The sequence below is a fragment of the Mustela erminea genome, chromosome 19 (assembly GCF_009829155.1).
Source record: "Mustela erminea isolate mMusErm1 chromosome 19, mMusErm1.Pri, whole genome shotgun sequence".
Lineage (NCBI taxonomy): Eukaryota > Metazoa > Chordata > Mammalia > Carnivora > Mustelidae > Mustela > Mustela erminea.
Window position 1 is genome coordinate 59,603,198 of NC_045632.1, and position 23,610 is coordinate 59,626,807.

The following is a 23,610-nucleotide window of genomic DNA, read 5'->3' on the forward strand; positions in this document are numbered from 1 at the left end:
CCCCATTTGGGGCTCGATCCCAAGACCTTGGGTTCACAGCCCAAGCCGAAGGCAGACGCCCAACTACTGAGCCATCCAGGTGCCCCTGTAATCATGACCTTTAAAAGTTGAGTTTGGGGGGGTACCTGGGTGGCTCAGTGGGTTAAAGCCTCTGCCTTTGGCTCAGGTCATGATCCCAGGGTCCTGGGATTGAGTCCCACATCGGGCTCTCTGCTCAGCGGGGAGACTCCTCCCCGCCACCCCCTGCCGGCCTCTCTGCCTACTTGTGATCTCTGTCTGTCAAATAAATAAATAAAATATTAAAAAAAAAAAAATAAGTTGAGTTTGGGCGTGGAGCCTGAAGTCCTCCTGAGTCATGTTTTTATTCAGAGGAGCTGAGAGAGGGACAGAGCACATTGAAATAATCAGGGTTTTTTTAAGCACCCCAGGGAAGGGGATGCTGCCTCTCCAGGAGTCATGGCAGTGAAAGGTGCGCGGAATAGGTCTCCGGAATGTTTTGGTTTAGGGGCGTCCGAGGGGCTCAGTCGGTGAAGCTTCTGCGTTTGGCTCGGGTCAGGATCCCAGGGTCCTGGGATTAAGCCTCATGTGGGGCTCCCTGCTCAGTGGAGAACCTGCTTCTTCCTCTCCTGCTGCTTGCTGCTCTGCCTACTTGTGCTTTCTGTCTGTCAAATAAATACAATCTTTAAAAAAAAAGAAAAAGAAAAAGAAATGTCCTGGTTTAGGGGAGGGAGAGGGTTGCTGCTATGGAAGTGCTTAGCCTTTGGTTCACAGTAAGCGCCGCACTTCCTAGCCGGCTGCTGGTGCAGCGGGGCTCCGTCCATTTCGAACTGTGGTGGCCAGTGGCTGTGCCTGGTAAGTGTGTGGGGTTTAAACCCTGCCTATCTGACTTTGGTTCACAAGAACAGAACGGGGGTGGGTTCTGTGGTTGTAAGCTGAGGATCTCAGATCTTTTATCTTCTCACAGCTGAGTTAATCGTTTTCATTTGGAGTTTCATTTAAAGGGTATAGTCAGGACGTGATCAGGCAGGCGCCCCTAGGGTTTCAAGCTGCGCTTCCCTTCGGGTTTTGGACAATGTGCCTCTGCCACAGGGTTACCGAGGAAAGAGATGCTGTGAGACTCAAGTTCGTCAGTTTGGGTGAAATTTTAGGTAAAAGATGAACTTATTGGTTGAGATTGCGTGTGAATGTGGTTTTTTGGAGTCACGGAGAGAAAAGCCGTGGCTTGCTTCTGTCCTAAGGAAACAAGGCGTCCTGGTGACCAGGACGCTGTGGGTCCTCGTGGCCTGTGTGCCACCCAGAGACGATCAGGTGCGAGTTCTCGCGTCAGCTGTGGAATAAGTCTTGGGGGAAATTCAGCTCCTTTCCTGCCTTTCCATGGTTCTGTGGGGTCAGGTGTCTCCCTGCAGGTCCTGGAGCACCTTGCTGCCCCTGCGCCAGCAGGCTTGCCCCCACTTGGGTGTAGTGGTGGGACCTTGGGTTGAACCAAACCAGCCCTGGAAAGTGCTCATTGCCTAGAGATTGGCCCGTTTCCCTGGAGGAAGCATGTGGAATAAAAATCTAGCTTGGCTTTCTTGTCCCTCAGATCCTAGCATTTGCCGGCGGCTGGCTCCGCCCTCCGTCACACCCTCTTGGGGGGGCTGCCGCGCGGGAGCAGTGCTGCTGAGGACCCCTGAGCGCGGCTTCATTCCACCGTGCGGACCCAGTCTCCCCACGCCACAGATGGGGTCTCTTGGTCACGGCCCTGGGGAGCCCTGTGGCATGCCAGGGTCACTGCACTGTGCCTGGGGTGTGAGCGTGCAGAGCAGGACCCCACCCCAGCCCCCTTGGAGACCGGCAGACCTCAACAAGGGGAGGACAGGCATCGTAGATGGTGACTCGGACCCTCACAGGAGCGCGGCTGCCTCCAGGAGCTTCTCTGCTGATTTCCACTCTCGGCGCCCCCGGCTGCGCTCCTGGCTGCCCCCTACCCCTTGCCATCAGTGTGAATGTTGCTTCCTTTATGGGGGCTCTGCCTCCTCCCTGGGCTCTGTCACCCCTGGCTGAGGACTCTGTTTACTTCCACACACTCAGGCCACTGGTGTGTTTGTTCCTGTTGCTTCCCCCCCACCCCACCTCCAAAAATGCAAGTTCCCGAAGACCAGAACCTATCTGGGCAGCTCATGTCGGTCTCCCCAGCCTCCCACTGTAGGCAGCCAGAAGCTGCGTGCTGAGCAGATGGCGAGCCCCTGTTACTTTGGGGGACATTAATGTTGAGTGCTGTTGAAGTACGTAGTGGCCGTGGGCAGAAGGGAGGCTTACCCTGGAGAGCTGTTCCCACAGTGAGGGCAGCCCAAGTCCTGGTGCAGGTGACCAGTGCCGGCCCTCAGCTGCTGGGGCCCAGGGTGCATGTCCCGTCAGTTTGTATGGGGCCTGCTCCTGGGCCCCGGCCCCGGCCCCGGCCCGGCCCTTCATCGCTCCCTGGCTGATCCCTGCTGCAGTGTTGCCCCGTGTCCCCGCCAAGCAGACATTCCATCCCTGGATCCCTCCTTCCCAAGGTGCCCCGTTAGTGTTCTGGCGCCGTGTCCTCCTCCTCGTCCCAGGCCCATGACCCTGATGGAGAGGGAGCCAGAGGTGTGCGCTTCCTTCTGGAAGTAGCCTGGTATTGTCCATCCTTTCGCTTTCTCCCTTTTACGGAGTCCTTGCGAAGTGGCCTCTGGCCTCACGGAAGGCGAACGTCCCAGAGGACTTTCCGCCGGTCGCTTTCAAGCCCGCTCGGGCCTGGCTGCTTCGTGAGAGGGATCGGGCAGTTGGGCGCACACCTCAGAAGTATGCATTCCCCGATGTCGTGCCCCGCAGGCTGGCTGTCCAGAGCACACGCCCACCTCCCTGCAGCCTCCTGGCCCGGAATTGCCAGACAGCCGAGTGCTTTCTCCTCTGTCATGACACATCTCCGTGCCTTTTTTCTCCCTTTTAGATTTTGGGTCACTAGCATAGGTGACCTGACGTGTGGCCGGGTCACGCCCACCCGCCCCAGCTACCCTCTTAGTATTTCTTCCGATGGTGACATCAATTTGTGCATAAACCCATAAATTTCTTTTTTCTAAACCACACGACTCGTGAGTAAGATCTCGAATGACCCTTATATATGTCCGGTGTGCCGCCGGCACAGCCTCCCGACACAGATACTTTCTGGAAGCGCCGCATGCTGCCGTGGCCGGGCCGGGAGGGTTTACACACGGCGTTGGCTCGTTTGTGGGGTGGGCGCCGAGGGTCCCTGCCATCCGAGCCCCAGGGAACCTTAGTTAATCCATAGTCCCCCACCCGTTCTGGAAGCCACACTGATCACAGACTCACCTGTGACTTTGTGTCTGCGTCTGCGTCTCGCAGAAGAGCGGAGGGAGCCCGCTGGCCCCGCTCTGCCGCGCGGAGGCCCGTCCTTGGCTGCACCCGCTGTCTTGCCGGAGCTCTTCCTCCTGCCCGGGTGGGAGGAGGCCCTCAGATGCGTATCTGGGGTCTTGATTTTGCCTTTTCCAACTCAGGCCCGTCTGGTGTGTCGTCCTTCCCTTCGTTCGCGGGTCGGCTGTGGTTCTCTTTGTCGTCATTTGGTCGGTAGAACTTGGCGCTATCCCTCTGGGGAACGGCGGGCTGCGTGTTATGTTCCAAACCTGCGTTCTTCGCTGGCTCTCACACTGGTGGGCTGGCCTGTCAGGGACAGCAGGACAGCAGTCCTGACTGGACAGCCCACCCCTGGCTCACAGGTGATTGCTCTTGGCCCACCCATGTGAAAACTACTTTAAACATTTTCTTTGCAGGTGGTATTTTGTATTTTCTCCTGTTCAGATCCGCCGGTTCCTTCTGTGTCTAGATACCTGACAGCCTCTACGGAAGGTGTCCCTTTAACACACTCCCTCTGGTGGCTTAGGGTCTCCCCTCCGCAAGGGCCTGGCTCCTTCCAGGCGGTGCCCGTGGGTCATGTCTGCTCTTCTCCACGTCACTTCGCGCACATGCTTACAGCCTTGCTGAAGCCCTGGAGGCAGCCGCCTGTGCTGTCTTTGAGCAAAGAGGGAGTGCCAGGTCCGCCGCCCGAAGGACTGCCGCCCCCATGTCCTTTAGCCTGGTCAGCATGGGCTCGCGCAGGCGCACCGGCCATAGCCCCCACCCCAAGCGGTGGGAGTCCCAGAGCTCTGAGGACAGAAGGGTTTCCTAGTTCTTCTGGTGGCAGATCTGGCCCCAGTGGACACCAGGCTGTGTGTCCTATATTTACCGCTCCTGGGGCTGGTCACATGTCTCCGCACAAAAGGCAGTCTGTGTCCTTTACGGGGAGCTGTTTCAGAGCCCTGCTTTTACCGCCTTTGTAAAGCCAGAATGTTTCTGAACTCCCGAAACATGTCTGCCCCCAAGGGTTTCGGGTAAGGGATGATGGATCTGTATTGTTGCTCCCTCCTGCCCACGCAGAAGCCAGGATCTGCGGAGGTGGTGGGTGGCCTCGGGGGCCTGTGCCCGTGTGCCTCCGCACGTGCCCGGCCACTGCTGACCCCCTGTCCGTGCAGGAGCTGCCGTGGTGGAACCGCTTCCTGTCAGAGAAATAACCTGCGTGCGTTGTTTTTGTTGGTTTGTTTTAAAGGACAATAAAAACCTGTGCGGAGCAGGAGGTGAGGCCAGGCCGCGTTGCTTAGACAGTCGTCTTTTCGGTCCTTCCCGTCAGTCGTGACCGTGTCCTGAGCTCTCACTGCTGGGGTGCCCCGAGACGCTGCACACGGAGCTCCCTGAGCGCGGCCACCAGTTCCGCTCAGGGGCTCCCCAGCTCGAAGTGGAGGCCCTTGTCCTTGTGCACACCGTCAGGATGCGAGCCCAGGCCTTCCCCCAGTCCTGTCTCATAAAGCCATCGGAGTCCAGTGTGCCCCGCGTGTGTTTCCCCGAGGACGCTCTGAGGCCAGTGTGCCAGCCGGGCTTTGCTGAGGCCTGCAGACCCCGGAGAGCCTTGCCCACCCCCGGGCTCCATGCTCGGGCTGTGTCGGCCTGTCTGGGTGGGGGTCGCAGAGGGCCTCAGGAGCACTGTCCCGTGTGTACATCCACCAGTTTGCTCTGCCCGACGGCTGGGGCCCCTCCCCGTCCTCCACCCTCCGCTGTCCCTGCCTGCAGCCGCGCGATCGGGTGGTCTGAGAGAACCCGCGTGCGGGGCGCGCTCGCCGGGCCGGCCGCATGCAGCAGCGCGGTGCGACCCCGACTCTAGAGGTCCCGTTTCTTCGGCAGCGTCTGCATGAAACTCTGCTAGGTTTTACGACTTCTTTTAATTTTTCATCACTTGAAAAGCCATGCTACTAAGTGGTTCGTTGAAAATTTCAGGATATCACATTGCCTAGAGATTTATTGATTGTTCTCGGTTGTTTTTTAATTGACGGGGAGCCCATAAACCCAGCCAAGCACCAGGGACAGGCGTCTGTCTCCATCCTAGCGGGTGTGGGGGCTGGTGGGGGGCAGCGGCCAGCAGGGCATCTCCGGGGGACGTCGCGTCGTGAGTGCTCTGCCGTGCGTTGCTAGGTCTGTCACAGAGTGTCTCCAGCAGCTGCGCGGAACTGCTCTCCGTGGCTCGCATGGCCACTCACCAGTCTGGAGATGGGTGGCCGGTTCTCCTTTCTGCTCTGCCAAGTGTTGGAAGTCCCAGCTTTGCAGAAACATCTCCTTAAATCTCACCCAGTGCCCTTGCTGTGAGCGGACTGCGGACCTGCTCTCCTCAGCTCCGTTCCTGTGCCTTAATTTCCAAGTGAAGCACAGAGATTCGAATGGCTTGTAATCTTTCAAAAGAGCTCGCTCTCCCAGGGACCGAAGAACCTGCTCTCCGTTTGAGCCTGTGTAAACCGCACAGGAAGGGCTGGCCTAGCGGTCATCTCTGTGAGGACAGTCGTAAGAAGAAGACGCTAAGGGCCAGAGGAGAGCGGTGCCCCGTCCCGCACGTGAAGGGTGCGCGTGCCCTCAGAGACGTGAGGAAATCGTCCCTCGGTTGGGAAGTGGGGAGACGGTGCTGGTGCGCGAAAGGGGCGGGCCTCGCCTAGACGATGAGTATGTTCTGGGGACTAAAAAAGTCCTTGAATAAATTATTTAATCTTTTCAAAGAAAAGTCATTCTGTTGCTTCTTAAGGGATATAACTTTCTAGCAGGTGTTCTTTTCACTATAAAATGGTTTTTTTTAGATTTATTTACTGGAGAGTGCACACGTGTGCAGTGGGGAGGGGCAGGGGGGAGGGAGGAAGAGTCCTCAGGCAGACTCCACCCTGAGCACGGACCCCAGCTTGGGGCTCAGTCTCCTGACCCTGAGACCATGACCGGAGCCGAAACCAGCAGTTGGACACTTAACCAGCTGTGCCACTCGGGCGCCTCTAAAATGCTTTTGTAGTAAGTAAATATTTTCAAGGCAGAAATGATACAAATACCTAAGCTTTAAAAATAAGTCATCAGGGGCGCCTGGGTGGCTCAGTGGGTTGGGGCCTCTGCCTTCGGCTCAGGTCATGATCTTGGGGTCCTGGATCGCGTCCCGTGTCAGGCTCTCTGCTCAGCAGCGAGCCTGCTTCCCTCTCTCTCTCTCTCTCTCTGCCTGTCTCTCTGCCTACTTGTGATCTCTGTCAAATAAATAAATAAAATCTTTAAAAAAAAAAAAAAAAAGTCATCAGAAACCCAGGGTTTGACTTCAGTATTTCTTCATTAAACAGATACTTACCATTGGCCAGAAGCCCAGCGCTGTGCTTGGACGTGACATAGTCCGGCCTGGGAGAGCTCCTGTTCAGTCGGGCAGGGCCGTGGTGGCCAAGACCCGTGACAAAGGGAGCTGGGGGTAGGGAGCCGAGGGCGGAGACTCCCCTGCCATCTGAAAATGGGACGAGCTGCGCGTTAAGAGAAGCGGAGAAGGAAGAAGGCGGGCTGGGGTCCGAAAGGCCACCGCCTGTGGGCGGTCAGGAGAGAGAGGGCCACGAGGCAGGAAGTGGCTCCAGACCGGGTGGAACAGGGCCGTGCTTTGGATGAGCGCGATGCTGCAGGAGAGGGGAGATGCTCCCGTGACTCCCACAGCCTGCCCTGTGTGACCCCCTGGGTTGGGTGGCCCGGGACAGGCTAGGACAGGGGGGCTCCATCTAGGACCTCCCGACAGAGATGTCAGCGGGGTGGCTGCATACTCGCTCTGGACTGCAGGTGACCCCTGGGGCTGGGGGTTCAGCTGAGGGACACAGGCGGGTGTCCCTGCAGGTCATTGGGACTGAGGCCCTGGGGTACTGGCGGCCGGCCAGGGCACAGAGCAGTAGTCCGGATCACGGCTGCTCTTGGGAATCCCTGAGGGCGAGACCCACCCAAGCTCCCGTGTTTTCAAAGGCCCTGCATCATGTCAAGACTTGACAGCCAAGGTTAGGAGCTCTGGGCTCTGGAGAGAGGGGCCTGGGTCTCACTGACCTCCCTCTTCCCCAGCTCTAGGCTTTTAAATTAGAGGACGTGGGTGTTTATTTTTATTTATTTATTTTTTTAAAGGAGCCGCTTTGAAATATACCAGAACATTTTGTTCTTTTTTTTTTCTTTCTTTTTTAAGGTTTTATTTATCTGAGTGATAGAGAAAGAGAGCACAAGCAGGGGGAGTGGCAGGGAGAGGAGAGGCAGAAGCAGACTCCCCACCGAGCAGGGAGCCTGACTCAGAACTTGATCCCAGAACCCTGGGATCATGACCTGAGCCAAAGGCAGATGCTTCACTGATGGAGCCCCCCAGGTGCCCTAGAGTGTTTAGTTTCTTTTTGTTTTGTTTTGTTTGTTTGTTTGTTTGTTTTAAGATTTTATTTATTTGAGTGAGAGGGAGAAACGGACTCCCCACTGAGCTGAGAGCCTAACGTGGAATTCAGCCAAGCCAGGACCCTGAGATCATGACCCAAGCCAAACGCAGACACATAACCAGTGGAGCCACGCAGGCGCTCTGAGAGTGTTTAGTTTTAAGAACATAAAATATTCTGGGGCACCTGGCTGGCTCGGCTGGTTAAGTGTGTGACTCTTGATTTCAGCTCCGTCCGTGATCTCACTTGGGGCTCCACACTCGCTGGGGAGTCTATGGCTCGCTCTCTCTCGATGCATTCTCTCTCACTCTCTTTCTCTCTAAAATAAATGAAAACAAATATTTAAAAAAGAGCATAAATATTTTGCTCTATAAATCCTGTTGAAACATTGGGGGAGTATTAAAAATCTGAAGTGTAACCGTTTTCTGCCCAGCATTGCTAATGAAGGGAGCCGTGGTGAAACCCTGCTTCACCCCTGCCTTGCCTGTGTCCCGGGGTGTTTTTACTTGGTGTTCCTCTTTGTGCCTCGGTCTCGGAGGCGAGCTCGACACAGCCCCATCGCGCCGGCTGAGGAATCTGGGTTGGGAAGATGCGCGGGAATTGCTGAGCGGCCGAACACAGTCGAGAAAATGTCTGTTCTGGTCGGGAAGCCGCGCCTGTTGGCCGATGCCCCTCCCACCTCCTTTCTCCCGTTAAGGTGATTCCCTCTTAAGTCCTTTGTCTCTCTTTCAGGACGATGATCTGGAGGAGGGCGAAGTAAAGGACCCCAGTGACAGGAAGGTGAGGCCGCGCCCCACCTGCCGATTCTTCATGAAAGGTAATTGTCCAAGGAGCCTGGTGTGGCCTTGGCTTTTCCCGGGACTCTGGTGGTGGTTCAGCTCTGAAGCTGTGCGAGGCTGTTCTTGGGGCCAGACTGTGACCATTGGTGGCAGTGTTGGCATCAGTCCTTCATGGGTCTTTGCCTCACTTGACGGACTTGGAGGGGCCCAGACTCGCCATTTTCACACTTGTGGTTCCAGGCCCACCTGTTTCTAGAGAACTGTAGCTCTCATGGCGACAGTATCATTCCCTTTCCCTAAGGCCAGATGTCCCAGGCGCCAGTGCAGACATTTTCCCACAACTGTGAGGAAAGTTGCCACTTTTTTGCTAAATGTATCGAAGCGGAAGTACACCCTTCCTTCGGAATGGAGCTGCTCCGGCTCCGAGTGCAGCAGAGTGCAGCAGGGCCCGCTCGCTCCGGGAGGGTGTATGGCGCAAGCCAGGTGGCTGGGACAGGCGGCAGAGGCGCGGAGCGGGGCAGACCCGGGAATGGCAGTGCGAACCCCGGTCCGCGAGGGTCGCCGTGCCGAGCGGCAGTAGTTGGGGCGCGGTCCTTGTAGTTCCGCGCTGTCCGTGCACAGGTAGGAAGATGCTTGTGTTGGTCCCGCCTCACTCTGGCCCTGGGCGCCCTCGCTCGCGGCCCAGCGATTTCACAAGGGCTTCCTGTACTTCTTTTCCAGATGTTGTGGCAGCATTGTCCACTCCTCTTGCACCAGTGTCACATTCCATACCCTTCAGAGGCCAGGGGACAGGTACAAAGTCTACGGTACTCACTTTCTGTTCCGGAGGCCAGACTTCTTTCTCCTGGATCCAGCATTCTGATGTGAAGCCAGAAGGAAGGGGGAGGCTCTGAGGGGCAGAGAGCGGTCGTGGACCGCTGTTCTTAGAGGCACTGGAGGCTCGCGGGAGCCTTGCGGATGGCACGGGGAGGGGGGACGGCAGGGGACGGTGGAGTCTCACCTTCCCAAGAGGGCAGGCTCTGCCCTTGAGCGGCCCCTGGAGGGCCGTCTCCCACGACACCCAGGATGACGCGGTGCAGAGGGGGCACGGGGACCAGGGAGCCGATGCGCTCAGGACCCCGGCCAGCTCCCTCCGTGGGGCGCGCGCTCCGGGCCTGTGCCATGCACACGCGGGCTGCGCTTTCTGCGGAGAGGAGACTCCTTGGAGGTGGACGTGCGCGTGGTGAGCTCCGCTGTGTGGCCACGTGCGTTCTGCCCTCGGGAGGGCGGCTGCCAGTGACGCCGTGGGCAGTGTGGGCACGCTGAGAATGCAAAGTGTGTGGTATGTCGTAGGAAGTCAGTTCTTGACAGCTCTTTAAAATTTTGGTATTTGAGGGGTGCTTGGGTGGTTCAGTCAGTTAAGTGCCTGACTCTTGATCTCTGCTCAGGTCTCAATCTCAGAGTCATGAGTTCGAAGTGCACCTTGGGCTCCATGCTCGACATGGAGCCTGCTTTTAAAAAAGTTTTGGTATTTGAAATGTTAACACTTCAGAAAATTTAACTTACGCAGAGGACTTCTTTTCCATAATTATGTGGACATAAATGATGTCAATGCACCTTTGAAATTTCTAGATTACAGAGGAGACCAGTACGTACGTGCTGGCATAGGTGTACGTGTGGTGTGGTCAGACTGTGGCTCAGCATCCGGGCCGGCCCGTCAGGACTAGCCAGGGGCTCCGCCGGCAGGAGGCAGCGCCACCCGTCCGTGCCACAGAGGTTGCGGTGCGCAGGGTCGCAGCACTCAGCTGATGTCCAGAGTCGAGCAGCAGCACGTGACGTTGCTGCTGGGCCTGCAGTCGGCGTCCTCAGGACTTGCCTCGTGGGCAGGGACTGGGCACCGTCTCCGTGGACCCTGTGGTCCCCAGGGCCACTTCGCAGCGGGAGGGAGGTCCCTCCAGAGTCCAGTGAAATGCCCAGCTTGGGTTTCAGAGACAAAGGCCAGTGGGCAGGGCTTTCTGCAGGGAAAATCTGAGGCTAGCGGCAGCCGGCCTTCTCTGCAGCTCGATTGCGCAGGATCAGTAACTTGTTTCAGACTTTGCTTCTAAGTATATATTTACCTTTTCTGCCCACACTTGTTCGTTCTACAGAGTAGTATGATACAGTACGAAAAGAAATGGTTGATGCTTTGGGGGTTCTAGAATGCATCTCTTGCTTCTTTTCTTAGTTATGCGGGTTTTGGGGGTGACATGTTTTTGCTTACCTTCAGTTTTTAGCTTGGTATTAAATTGAGATGAGTTCGTGTAAGTTCCATTTATTAGCAAGAGAAGTCACTTTAAAAATAATACAGAATTTGTTGTGTTGGACGAGATGCGGAGACCTGAAACCTTCACACTGGCAGGAGCGCAGAACAGTGCTGATGCCAGAGGACAGGCGGTGGCCCCGAGAACAGGAGAGGGTAGAGCTCTCTGGTGACGCAGTCACTTTTGCTTCTGGGTCTCTACCCATGAGAAAGGAAAACATACATCCACACAAAAATTTGTATGTAACTGTTGGTAAAAGCAGTGTTCAAAATAGCCAGCAGGTGCAAACAACCCAGGTGTCCAGCAGCTCACACGTGGTCCCACACAGTGCGGTCTGTCCGTGCAGCGGGACGCCACGCCAGCCCGAAACGCAGGAAGAGCGGGCCCCACCACACAGGCGAACCCCGAGGACACTCTGCCACTTAGAGAAGCCAGACAATAAAGTGCCTCGTTTGTGCGTTTTCGTCTATGCGAACCGCCCAGAATGATCTGTCGAGGCAGGAACCGGGTTAGTCATTGTCTGAGCTGCAGAGCCTGGGAGGAGAGAGGGCGTGGGGGGGGGGGGCGGTGACGGGCAGTGGGGGTGATGGCCAGGGGGTACCGGGCTTCCTTGTAGGGCGATGGCTGCGCACCTCCTGCGTCCGTACTGAAACTCACTAAATTACACTCTGTAGATGGAGGTATTTTGTGGTCTGTAAAATCTATCTTAATTTGAAAATTCTAAGAAAATTTGTTAGTTACATTCCTATTAAAAGGTTTCTGCAGGGACGCCTGGGTGGCTCAGTTGGTTAAGCCGCTGCCTTCGGCTCAGGTCATGATCCCGCCGTCCTGGGATCGAGTCCTACATCGGGCTCCTTGCTCGGCAGGGAGCCTGCTTCTCCCTCTGCCTCTGCCTGCCATTCTGTCTGCCTGTGCTCACTCTCTCTCCCTCTCTCTCTCTGACAAATAAATTTAAAAAAAAAAAAAAGGTTTCTGCAGATTAATCATTAATTGTCCAAATGGATACATTGGTATTTGTGACTGTGGACAATGAAATGTACTTAGAAATAAAAATGGAAACATTTTTTAAAAGATTTTACTCATTTGACAGAGAGCACCAGCAAGGGGAGCAGCTGGCAGAGGCAGAGGGAGAGGAGGAAGCCAGCTCCCCGCTGAGCAGGGAGCCCGATGCGGGGCTCGATCCCAGGACCCTGGGACCATGACCCGAGCCGAAGGCAGATGGTTAACCAGCTGAACCACGCAGGCGCCCCTAAATGGAAACGTTATTAAGCACCGTGTTTCGTTTGCAGTGTGTTTCTACCTCTGGTGTATTGATGTTGAACCATCAAGATATATAAAGTGCTGTAAAAGCCTAAATGACATTTTCTTTAAATTGTGGCCTACTTCGGGTTTCTGAGCCAGCCGGTAATCGTGCCCGCCTGTTCTGTGGGCCAGACCTTGTCCCTGCTCCTTCCTGTTCCCCCGTTCTCTCTGACCCTCCGGCCCTTCTCTCTCTCTCTCTCGCTCTCTCTCTCTCTCTCACACACACACACACACACACACACACACACAGAATTTGGTAAAATATGCCTGAGGTGAGGTTTGCCATCTTAACTGTTTCGGAGCGGACGTTCATGGCGTGTTCACTTTGTTGCCATCACCCTGTCGGTCTCTAGAACTCTTTCCCTCTTGTAAAACTGAAACTCTGTAGCCATTAACAATCACTTCTACTCCTCCTTCCCGCAGGCCCTGGCTGCCACCGTTCTCCTATCTGAATTGTCTGCTTTAGGTGCCCGGTGTGAGCGGAACGACACGATTCCTGTTTTTCTGTGACTGCCTTATTTCACTCATCCTGCTCTCCTCGGGGCTCATTTGTGTTTTAGCAGGTGTCAGAGTTCTTTTTTTTTTAAGATTTTATTTATTTATTTGACAGACACAGTGAGAGGGGAACACAAGTAGGAGGCGTGGGAGAGGGAGAAGCAGGCTTCCCACCGAGCAGGGAGCCCGAGGCGGGTCTAGATCCCAGGACCCTGAGATCATGAGCTGAGCCGAAGGCAGACGATCAAAGCCTGCACCCCCCGGGTGCTCTTCCTTTCTTGGGTTAGTGGTCCTCCGTGCAGACACCATGGTTTGTGAATCCGTTCATCCAGCGGTGGACACGGGTTGTGTCCGTCTTTCTGCTGCTGTGAACATAGGTGTGCATGTGTCTTCAGGACGCTGCTTCGGAATTTTGGAGCTGTGTGCCCAGCACCGGAGCTCCCGGACCGTGCGGTTATCCTCTGTAATTCCTCAAGGAGCCGCTGTACTCTTGTCCGCGGGAGCAACAGCGCGTGGGATCCCCGTCCATGGTGCGCAGGGACCCGGGGCCTCCAAACCATCACTTAGTGTGACCTGACTGTTTGGTAGTAAGCATCCTGATGAGAAATGGCATCTCGTGGTGGTTTCGATTTATGTTTCCATAGTGGTTAGTGCTGCGGAGTGCCTCGTCATGAGCCCATTGGCCATTCGAAGAGTCTCTTTTCCTCAGAGAAATGCTCATTCCCTTCTTTGAATCCCTGCATTCTCTTTCATGCTTAAAGCAGAAGATCTTCAGATGTGGTCTGCAGACCCCTAGGGGCTCTTAAAATTCTTTGAAGGGACCCTGACGTCAAAACTACTTCTGTGGTCGTGAGCTGGTACTGGGGCTGACCGCCACACACTCGGGGTTCAGGGACAGTGGTTTCGTGTAATGGTGACTCTAAGAGCACAGTAAGAGTTATAATTAAATTTTACATTTGAGTGCAGGTTTTCTAAAAAAAAAATTGAGGTATAATATCCATGCCCTAAAACTCATGTTTTAAGCATACTTTAAATTTAATAACTAATTAATAAATTTAATAACTTTTATTAAATTTACCAAGTTGTGTGGCCGTCACCACAGTCCAGTTGTAGAACATGTCCTTGGCCCCAGGAAGACCCCGCAGTGCTAGTCTGTCCCACATTCCGCATGACGAGATGGGGACGTCCCCGGAGCCCCTCTTCCACCCAAGGAGGCACGGCCGCATCTCCAGGGAGGCCGCGAGGCTGGCGCTGTGAGCGGGGACCGCTACGGTGACACAGAACACAGTGTCCTCTGAAACAAAGTGAGCCTGCCGCCTGCGGGAGAGCAGCTGCCAGTGTCTGTTGCTAAGCAGGAGCTTCGGGCTCTTACGTGAAAGTCAGGATTTTGGAGGGCCTGACTGTCCACCTGCGGTGCTTAATGACTTTTCCGAGTGAGCAGTGCATGGCGTCACAGTCACACCCGCGCAGAAGGCCCGCTCACAGCGCGAGGTGGACCAGCAGGCATCAGCGCAACAGTCGGAAACGTTCAGCGCGAGAGTTCCAGGCCCCGCGGCCTCTCACGGCAGCCCCGCTGTGCCTCGGCGTGAGGCCGGCTTCCCTTCGCCTGCTCCAGCCAAACCAGCCGTCCCGGCGAACTGGAAGCAGGAGGCGACGGGAGCGCTGCTGTCCCGTGTCCCTGTCAGCCGGAGAGGTTTGCAAAAAGGGAGGGAAGGCTGCTTGTGTCACTAAGTATTTGTAGAAGTTCTCATGAGTATTTATGTTACTGTATCGTTAGCATAAGTTACACGTGGCACGTACTGTGTCTTTGAACTTTTGCAGTCTTCCTGTCTGCAGTAAATACCAGTAGGTAGGGCCCATCTGTGACTCTTTGGGCTCCTAAGACTTAGACGTTAAAGAACTTCTGGCTTCAAGTCTACTTCATTTACAGAGAAGCCGCCCACGCACTGTTGGGACTCTTGCCCCGGCACAGGGTTTCCTTAGAGAAGTTACGGTTTTAGCTCCGGTACCACGAGAGGGGACCGGTTGTCTGTGAAATGGGAAAGGAATGTGCTCCTGTCTGTTCTCTCTCAGGAGCTCGCCCGTGATGGTCCACGGACGTGATGCCCGCTACGACACACGTTTGTAGATTCTAGGTTGGTCCTTAATATGGGATGATTAGGTTTTTTCATATTCTGCCTTCCTTGCAGTGGTAATTTCTTAAAACCATGAAGCACTTTAAACTTCTTGACTTTTATAGTCCCGCTGTTTTCTGTTCTGAGTTACTCAGACGCCCCGGAGTGGGCCCACCGTGTCTCATTCAGAGATAACAGTAGCAGACTCCCTCGCGACGCAGCGAGGCCCGTAAACGATGCGAGCGCCGCGCCGTGCTGACCGCCAGGCCGAGCGACAGCGAGACGCGTTAACTCTCCTCGTGTGCTTGGACCCAGCGCGCACACATGTGGCTTTCTTCTCCTGACGTTCCTCACTGCAGGAGAAGCCGGCTGGGTCCTTGCTCTGTCGGGGGTGTGTGGTTGTGAGCTCTGGGCTACTGCCGCACACAGACGTGGCTTTGCTGTCCCGTCGTCTCTGGGGCCAGTTCCTCTGATCGCTGCAGAAGAACCTATAGGTTTTCTGCAAAGGTTGTGCCTGTCTCATGGGTCACGGGTGTGTGGGTATCGTGCACGCAGTTCCTTTTTCATAGATCTATGATTTAGTGAAGAGAAGCAGGGTCAACGTGGCGTGTGGTATAAGCAGGGGAAACCGGGTGGGCTCACCGACTGACTGACTGACCCGCCCCCCCAGCAGATGGCTCAGTGTCTCTGGCAGGAGGCCCTGGAAGCGTGGAGACTTTGCTGAATCCCTTTTAGAGTATTTGGATGTATTTTTATGTTACTTTTATTTCTTACCTATAAATATTTCGTGTATTTACAATCACACCGTCCGCAGTGGCACGCACGATGATAGAAAACAGTAGTTACTAAGATGCCTGCCATTCAGTGAAGAAACGCGATCAGTGCCTTCGAAGCCATGTATATGCCACCGTGAGGAATCTTGTCGCCTGTCCTGCCGCTGTGACCACGCTTCCTTGTCTCCTTGTTCCCTGGTGGCTTGTGCCCAGGCCCCTGCCCGGCGTCCTCACATTGTGAGGAACCTGTTTCTTCCCCTGGCCAGAGGCACAGTCCACATAAATTCTGGATTTGTGAAGCTTCCTTTGGAAGTAGAAGAACATACAGTTTTAGAGCAAGGTTTTTCCTCCATTATCTAGAGAATATTTTTCCCTAAAGAAAATGCTTTTTTAAATTATGAAAGTAATACACAACTGACAGGATAGTAAAAGATAAAAGTCTTTTTACCATTTAACAGTTTGGGGTGTTTCTTTCCAGGCTTTTTTCTACAGAGTTAAAAATTCACTTTTTAAAAGGCTAGTGGATGGTTGGCTCCGTCGACAGAGTGTGCGAATCTTCATCTCGGGGTTTTGAGTTGAAGCCCTGCATCAGGTGTAGCGATGACTTAAAAATAAAATCATAAAAAAAAATAGGGGCACCTGGGGGGCTCAGATGGTGAAGCCTCTGCCTTTGGCTCAGGTCATGATCCCAGGGTCCTGGGATTGAGTCCCACATCGGGCTCTCTGCTCGGTGGGGAGCCTGCTTCTCCCTCTCCGTCTGCCATTCCCTCTGCTTGTGCTCACTAGTTCTCTCTCTGTCAAACAAATAAAATAAATAAAATCTTAAAAAATTTAAATAAAATAATAAAAAAAACAGAAGTCTGCCGGGAGCTCTCACGCTCCCTCACCTGCGTGTGCGGGGCGTCTGGGCTGGTGGGGTGGTACGTATTTGAAGACCTTCTGCCCAGAGCACCGCCTTCTTGTGTTTGCTGGGTAGGAGTCAACACGCGTCCAGCCAGGATCTTTGCACACCCAGGCGCACACGGTCCACGAGGCCAAGCTCCTGTCAGCCCACCACGTCTCGGGGGGCACAGGCTGCTGCTCTTGCCTCCGGCGCTCCTGACGGATGTTTTCCCTTTGTCTCTTCTCCCTGCCTGGAGGACCAAGACAAGAGCTCTTTTGTCTGTAGGCTCATTGGGTGATGTTTTGTTTTCGTTTTGAAAATATTTTACATACGGGGCACCTGGATAGCATCCAGCTCTTGGTGTCAGCTCACATCATGATCTCAGGGTCGTGAGATCGAGCCCCACACCAGGCTCCACACTCAGCATGGGGTCTGCTTGGGCGTCTTTCCCTCCCCCTCTGCTCCTCCCCTGCACACTCCCCTCTCTCTCTCAGTCTCTAAAATAAATAAGTAAAGTCTTTTCAGTAAAATATTTTATGTACAAGAAAGAACAGAGATTACCAAATACCCATTTATCTACTACCCAGGTACCTATGTGAGCTTAAAAAAGTTAGGGGAACTCGGGGCTTAGGCTATTAATACTTTCCTGCACTTGCAGACTTTCTGCAGAAAGCCTCCGTTGGTCTTGTACCTGCCCAGCAGGGAGGGCACCGGGCGAGTTCTGTGACAGACAGGGAAGGGCTTGGCAGCGTTTGGAATCCCTTATGTACACGCGGGACTGCCTCCAGGGTCTGGTTTCAGTACAGCTCTCTGCGACGCTGGGACCTGAACTCCTCGTAGTATAATGTTTCCTAACCTCTGACTTAAGTGTGATTTCTCCAGTGCTCTTAAGAATTTTAAAAGTCATTTTTGCATTTCCAGAGAATTAATTTTAAGCATACTTTATTTTGTTTTTAATTCAGCTCAGTATGTTATTAGGTTGGTTTTAATCCAAGTTTAAATATTCATGATGCCTAAAAGGTAAATTTTAGCCTTTTCCTAAATACCAAATGATTATTTCTCTTTAACTTCTATTATACAAGGGAAAATATGTTTTGTTGGTAGAAACATTCAAGTGGACTATTACATTTAGAAGGGAATATATATTAAAAGATGGTTTAAAATTTAACTATGTGTGAACCCCTTGAAAATGTTTTAAAAACTATTCAGATTTATGCCATATTTGTGCTTATTATTAACATTACATGTTTTAAAAATTAAGTTTTATTTTTATTCATGTGTTTTATTTATTTTTTTTTTGAAGAAATCTCTACACCCACCATGGGGCTCAAACTCCTGACCCTGCGATCAAGGTCGTGTGCTCCACAGCCTGAGCGGGAGTCCTCCCCACCACATGAAATTTTTTGAAAGTGATTCCCTTACCGATTAAATTAAAACTTGGGCTTCTTGCCTTCTGCTCTGAGAAGTCCAGTGGATTCCTTGAATAATCTTGGTGTTCTGTTACGGAATAATTCTAAAAGGCGACTTCGTAAAATATTTAGTGTGAAGTGCGACCTGCCGGGGAGTTACCGCCCTCCGCGTCTTGTGTCTCACGCATCTTTAAGCTCAGGGATGCGCTGGGAGGGTTGTGAGACTTGTGGTGGGGGAAGTGCAGGTGCCGGAGCTGGCAGAGACGCCGCGAGCAGCCGGGCAGGACTCCCGCGGTGACGGAGTGTTGGGGTCAGGATGAGGATCTTGCACACGCACCTCGGAGCCCTTCTGGGGGTGCCGCGTCCCCTGTGCGGGAGACCGCCTCACAGAGCAGGGGCAGCCTGGGATGGTCTGGGGCGCTCTAGGACATCGCTGTTCTTAGGGGGAGAGGAACTCTTCCCAGAGTGACTTAGGAGCAGGGTCCAGGTTCCTCGACCACACGAGCCCAGCCCCTTGCGGGGGCCCTTAGGAAGTCCCGCTCTCGGAAGTTCCTCAGCCCGGGCCGTGGCCATAGACCTTCCAGGCGGCCTGCGCGGAACTCGTGCTTGTGTGGAGGTGGGGCTGGGCAAGGCTGGTGGTGGCTCCGTTCACTGGGAGGAGTGGGCCCGGGGCCTGTCCGTGCTCAGGTACACACAGCCAATGAGCTGGTGCGAGCTGCGGCGGGAGCCCTGGAGCACCCGCAGGTCCCCCCCCAGGCCCTCCAAGAGCTGCTGCCCCTGGCATGGGCCCCAGGCTGCCGCTGCACGCACAGCGGGCGGGAGGCTGGCCTGTGCGCCCTGGTTCTCTTCTCCCCTTCCTGACGTGGCTTTTGTCTCCATAGGGAACTGCACGTGGGGAATGAACTGTAGGTTTATACATCCCGGAGTCAACGACAAGGGCAACTATTCCTTAATCACCAAAGCCGAGCCTTTCCCGCCTAACGGTGCCCCGCCTCTTGGACCTCACCCGCTGATGCCCGCCAACCCATGGGTGCGTGAACCCCTCTTTCTCAACTGCTAACAGGTGGGACAGCTAAGCTCTCTGAATCATCAGCTTGCAGCACGTTAGCAGCTTGTGTGAAAGGCACTTCTGTGACGTCACACAGTCACTGAGTCGCCTTCCAGAGGCTTCCGTGTCTCCATGTGGAGGTCATCGTAGATTTGGGTCGGGCCAGACTGAGGCCTGGGGAGCAGGTGCCACGCAGCTAGCTGATGCTCTCGCTGGGCTTTTTGCTCCCATTTCTGTATAAATTTTAAAGTTTTGCTTGCTTTCTCAACTTTTCCCTTCTCATTTTTTAATAGGGTGGGCCAGTAGTTGATGAAATTTTGCCTCCACCCCCTCCAGAGCCCCCCACAGAGAGTGCCTGGGAACGAGGACTCCGGCACGCAAAGGAGGTAACCAGACAGCCCAAGAAGAAAATGCTAGCAGTGGTCCCTTGAGCCAGAGTGACATTTCTTTGATTCGGAGACAAGGATTGAAAACCCAGTAAAGTCTCTGAAGCGAGGGGTATATTTCTGGGATTTCTCTGTAGAGCTGTGAATGGCAACCGATGTCTGTCTGTCTCTCCAAGGTGCGCGAGGTCACAGCACAGGCCCACTGCCTTCCTGTGGCTGGGGCAGTAGCGGGCCCCACCCCGGCTAGTGCCGCAGCCCCCGGCTGCCCAGAGCCACTCCCCGAGACGTAGCACGGGGGGCCCTGCCCGCGGAGGAGCCGTCCTCTCCTGAGGAGGCCAGGTGCTCACGCACACCCTCCCTCCTTCCCTGCTCTCCGGCTCCGGGCCATGCCTTGGCCCCCGCGGTCTGTCAGCCTGCGGTCCGTCGGCACCAGGCCTGCGTGCTGAGTCCCCACTTCTCTCCACAACCCCCCGTCCTGCCTTTCCTCTGAGACTGGAACCGCTTCATGGGGCTTTTCTGCCACAAGCGGCCTCCCCTTCCCTCCACACGTGGGCCTCCTCCCCGAGTGACAGGCGGGTTCCCAGCCCAGTGTGAGGACTGTTTCCAGGAGATGCCGGCTCTCTCGCCGCTTTCTGGAACGTGAGCGAGCTCCAAGGCACTGCCGAGCGGCCCGTCCCGGCTGCCGGGTGCAGAGACGGCGCGCTCCCGACCCGGAGCAGGGGCGCGTCTCCCCCACCCGGCACGCTCTCGCGGGCCACTTCTGCCATGCTGGCCGGAGCTCCGTGGGTCACATGAGGACAGGCTGCCCTTTGCTTTTCCTGACAGTACCGGCATTAACGTCTTCCTTCTTACAATGGTAGGTTTTAAAAAAAGCAACCATTCGAAAAGAACAGGAGCCTGATTTTGAAGAGAAAAGGTTTACGGTGACCATTGGCGAAGACGAACGGGAGTTCGACAAGGAGAATGAAGTGTTCCGAGATTGGAATTACCGCATCACCAGAGATGTACGAGACACAGTGTAAGGACCAGTTCTGCGTCTTCCTTTCCTTTCGATAGAGCATGCGCTGCTGCCAGCTGTGTGAGCCCGGGCTCTGGAGAGCAGCAGCACATCGGTTCCCTCTGGCATCGGGGCCCATGCGTGTCCCCTGTCCTGGACAGAGAATGGCGTCCCCACGGTCCTGTCGGACTCTTTGTATCAACTTTCCTTGGTTTTTTGCTCTGGGAAGGAAGTGTGTCAGCCCTGGCAGGGCTCTGTGCCTGGGGGTGGCTCGGCTCCCTGCGCGCTCTGAGCTCAGAGAACTTCTGCACCCGTTCTTGGAGCCCCATCGGTCTGCCTCTGCCCGCCTTCCTCCCGGCACCCATGAGACTGTCACCAGAGTCCAGGAACTGGGCAGGTGTGACCCTATTCCTTTTCTCCTCCCCAGCGTTCCACTGCTGGGCTCTCAGAGACTCGTTCCCAAGGCGCATATGGCTGAAAGCCCCGAGTCAGAATTTTAGGAATCGTGTAGCATTAGGTAAAGCGCTCATCCGCCCGCGCTCCGGTTCCCGGGGGAAGGCCGGCTGTGCTGTGCCCCACTCGGAGGGGCAGGATCAGGCAGGTTTCTCCTGAGCAGCAGCCGCAGGGTGGGCCCCACTCCCAGGCACGGTGTGGCGTCTGGCTTCAGCCTCCCGTCAGGCTTGTAGCGATGTGCGTTCCCGGGTGCTGCCGGGAAGGGCCAGTCGCCGGGGTCCGGCTGGGCCGGCGGTGGTGGAGGCGGTGCAGAGGGGAGGGGCTCCTCCGGCGCTCGTGCTTCGGGACCCGGCCGCCCTGCCCTGCACCCACCAGGCTCTCTCAGGGCCCTCCTGTCCCGTGTGCAGAAAGGAGGGGAGGAAGCTCTTCCGTCCCGCCTGTCATGGCAGGGGGCAGCCCAGACGTCAGTGGGTAGAGACTGAAAGATGGAGTTCAGACCTCTGTATTCCCAATTCTGGGTATGGAGGCACCTCGGTCCCAGACAGGAACGCGGGAGTCGGGAGCAGTCTGCCAGAGCGCGCCGCCCACGTCCTGTCCTGAGCCCTCACGTTCTCCTTGTGTCGAAGGCAGGTGAGGATCTTGTCCTGCGGGAAGTGGGGGGAGGGGTGAGCCCTGGGAGCTCGTGCGTGTGTACAGGGCACGGGACGAGCACGGAGCAGAGGGTGCTCCCTCGGTTGGTCATCTGGGCACTGAAAGAAGAGCTCTAGAACCTCGGTCGGGTTCACCCCGACCCTGTTTCCCAGCCCTGGCTGCAGCGGGGGTCCTCACCCCATGCCTGCTGGGGAGCAGTGGTGGCAGGTCTGGCTCTGTAGCCATGCTTGGCCCTGCCCTGGGCTGGGGACAGTCCCCGCTGCAGGGCCTTCAGCCTCTACAGCCTCTGAAGAGGGGCCTTCAAGCCCAGTGCTCACTGGTGTTGGCTACTTGGACATCAGTGCCTTAGCATGAACTAGGGGCTTCTGTGATGCACTTGTGCTGGGCCCCGACCAGACCTTGTCAGTGAGGACCTCTGGGAACAGGGTCCCGGCGTGGGTCAGGTGGGAAGCCACCTCTGCAGCGTCAGCTGGGGTTCACTAAGCAGAGGAGACGCCCCCCCACCAGCTATTTTAATGGAGAGCATTTAACGGAAAGACCTCCTGTCCAGGAAGACTGGACGCAGCGTCCCCACCCCCCCCACCCCCTGAGGGAGGGAGGGGAGAGGCTGGAGGAGGCACTAGGACTCCGGTCACTGAGGAGGGGACACTGGCCAGCCACACTGACGTCTCTGGAGTGGGCGAGGAGGCCGGGCTGCAGGAGTGGTGCGGGCAGTGGGCAGGGCGAGGACGCAGAGGGCCCTTCTCCATCCCAGCCTCCCCAGCCCCCATGGCATGTGCCGGGGACCGGGCTCTCGCAGAGCCGCTGGCAGAACGGAAGGCACTTGACAGCGAGCACGCGGGGCGGCGGGGACACCGGGCAAGTGACTTCGCGGCAGTTCAAGGGCATCCGTGGAGAACTCAAAAAGCCCAGCATGACCGGCTCTCCTTTCCCAGGCGCCCACGGCTGAGGTGCTCCTCAGCCAGCAGCCGGACAGCCCCGTGACCAAGGTCCCTACGCGTGCCGGGCAGGGAAGGCGGGAACAGGGCTGAGGGCTGAGCTCGGGGGTGGCCACGGGACCAGCAGCACACGGGGACGGGGGTTGTTAGAAATGCCCGCATCAGAGCTCCCGGACCCGGTGGTGTGTCGCTGGCTGCTGCCAAGCCTCGCGGCTGATTCTGCTGCCCTCCCCCAAGCTCCCAGGCCGCGGACACCCATTCTCGGGGCCTGGGCTGCCTAGCTCACCGCTGGCTGTGCATGGAGAGCTGAGTCGCGGTCACGCAAGGGCGCCGGTGGCCTCCGTGCGGGCGGCTCCGGCCCCGCGGGGGTGCACGCCAGGAGGAAGCTCTGAGGCGGTGGAAAGGGCGGGAAATGGGTGTTTTCTTCATGCTGGTATCAGAATGAATGTGTTTAGCGGGGTCGTTTGGTAAAAATAGCGCTTTCCTACACAGACCCCGGGTGGTGACGGGACAAGTTTCTTCCCACCGCTGCGGCGCTGGGTGCCAATGCTGGCCAGCCCGCGGGACCTCGCACAGCCGACGGGAAGGCCTGTCCCCTCCGTCGGGGAGCCCCCTCTCTCCATCTCTGCGTTGGGGGGTCAGGCGGGCACGGAGGCTGTTTCAGAAAGGAGCAAAGGAGGCCAGAGGAGCATCTCTGCCTGGCAGCCGGGCCGGCGGGGAGCAGGGGCGCGGCGCCGGGCCGCAGGAGGCAGGGGCTGGCACACGGGCCCGGGGGTCCTTGCAGGAGCTGGAGGCCGCAGAAACGCTCGGCAGTCAGGGGCCTGGGCTGGTGCCCTTCCCAGGGTGTGTCCTCCAAGCCACTGTCGCCCGCGGACCGGGGCCCTGACGGCCTGCCCCTCCGGCGCCGAGCAGTCCCGCAGGACAGGGGCCGTGCACACGCTGCTGACCCCGCTTTCCAAACACAAATCAGCCAGAACAGCCCTTTTTAGAGAGCACGCGCACCCTCACGCCCGCTCGGGGATGTGCTCGCTAGGGCCTCCGCGGGCTGCGACGGGGCTGTCGCCACGGGGCCTGCGTCCCGGCCTCGCCAGGCCCGACTCTCGTCTTCAATCTGACCTGGGTCGTGTGCGGCTTAGGTGCTTCGGAAGACGTCTGGCTGCCTGGAACGAAAGAGGCAGCCTTGGGGGCGTCTGCTGGGTCCCGGGGAGCCGGGGGAGAGGCCTCCCAGAAAGCAGCCTACTCGCTGGAGGCCATCAGGCGGGGGCCTTGAGGCTTACCCCGAGTGGCAGGTCTCTGGGTTGCAGGTGCCTCGGTTTCCCCGC

At 56.3% G+C, this 23,610-nt stretch overlaps 1 protein-coding gene across 4 annotated transcripts in view; it reads left to right on the forward strand.

Annotated features, from left to right (window-relative positions):
• The window catches only part of ZC3H18 (zinc finger CCCH-type containing 18), a 60,479-nt gene that overhangs the window by 10,445 nt on the left and 26,424 nt on the right, over window positions 1-23,610 (forward strand). For 3 of the 4 annotated variants that reach the window (XM_032324943.1, XM_032324946.1, XM_032324944.1), the window contains exons 3-7: window positions 8,514-8,598; window positions 9,281-9,352; window positions 18,697-18,845; window positions 19,157-19,249; window positions 20,110-20,267. In XM_032324943.1, the coding sequence (XP_032180834.1) occupies window positions 8,514-8,598; window positions 9,281-9,352; window positions 18,697-18,845; window positions 19,157-19,249; window positions 20,110-20,267 (557 nt within the window). The remainder of the gene's footprint in view (window positions 1-8,513; window positions 8,599-9,280; window positions 9,353-18,696; window positions 18,846-19,156; window positions 19,250-20,109; window positions 20,268-23,610) is intronic. The other variant, XM_032324947.1, reaches the window with a different exon arrangement.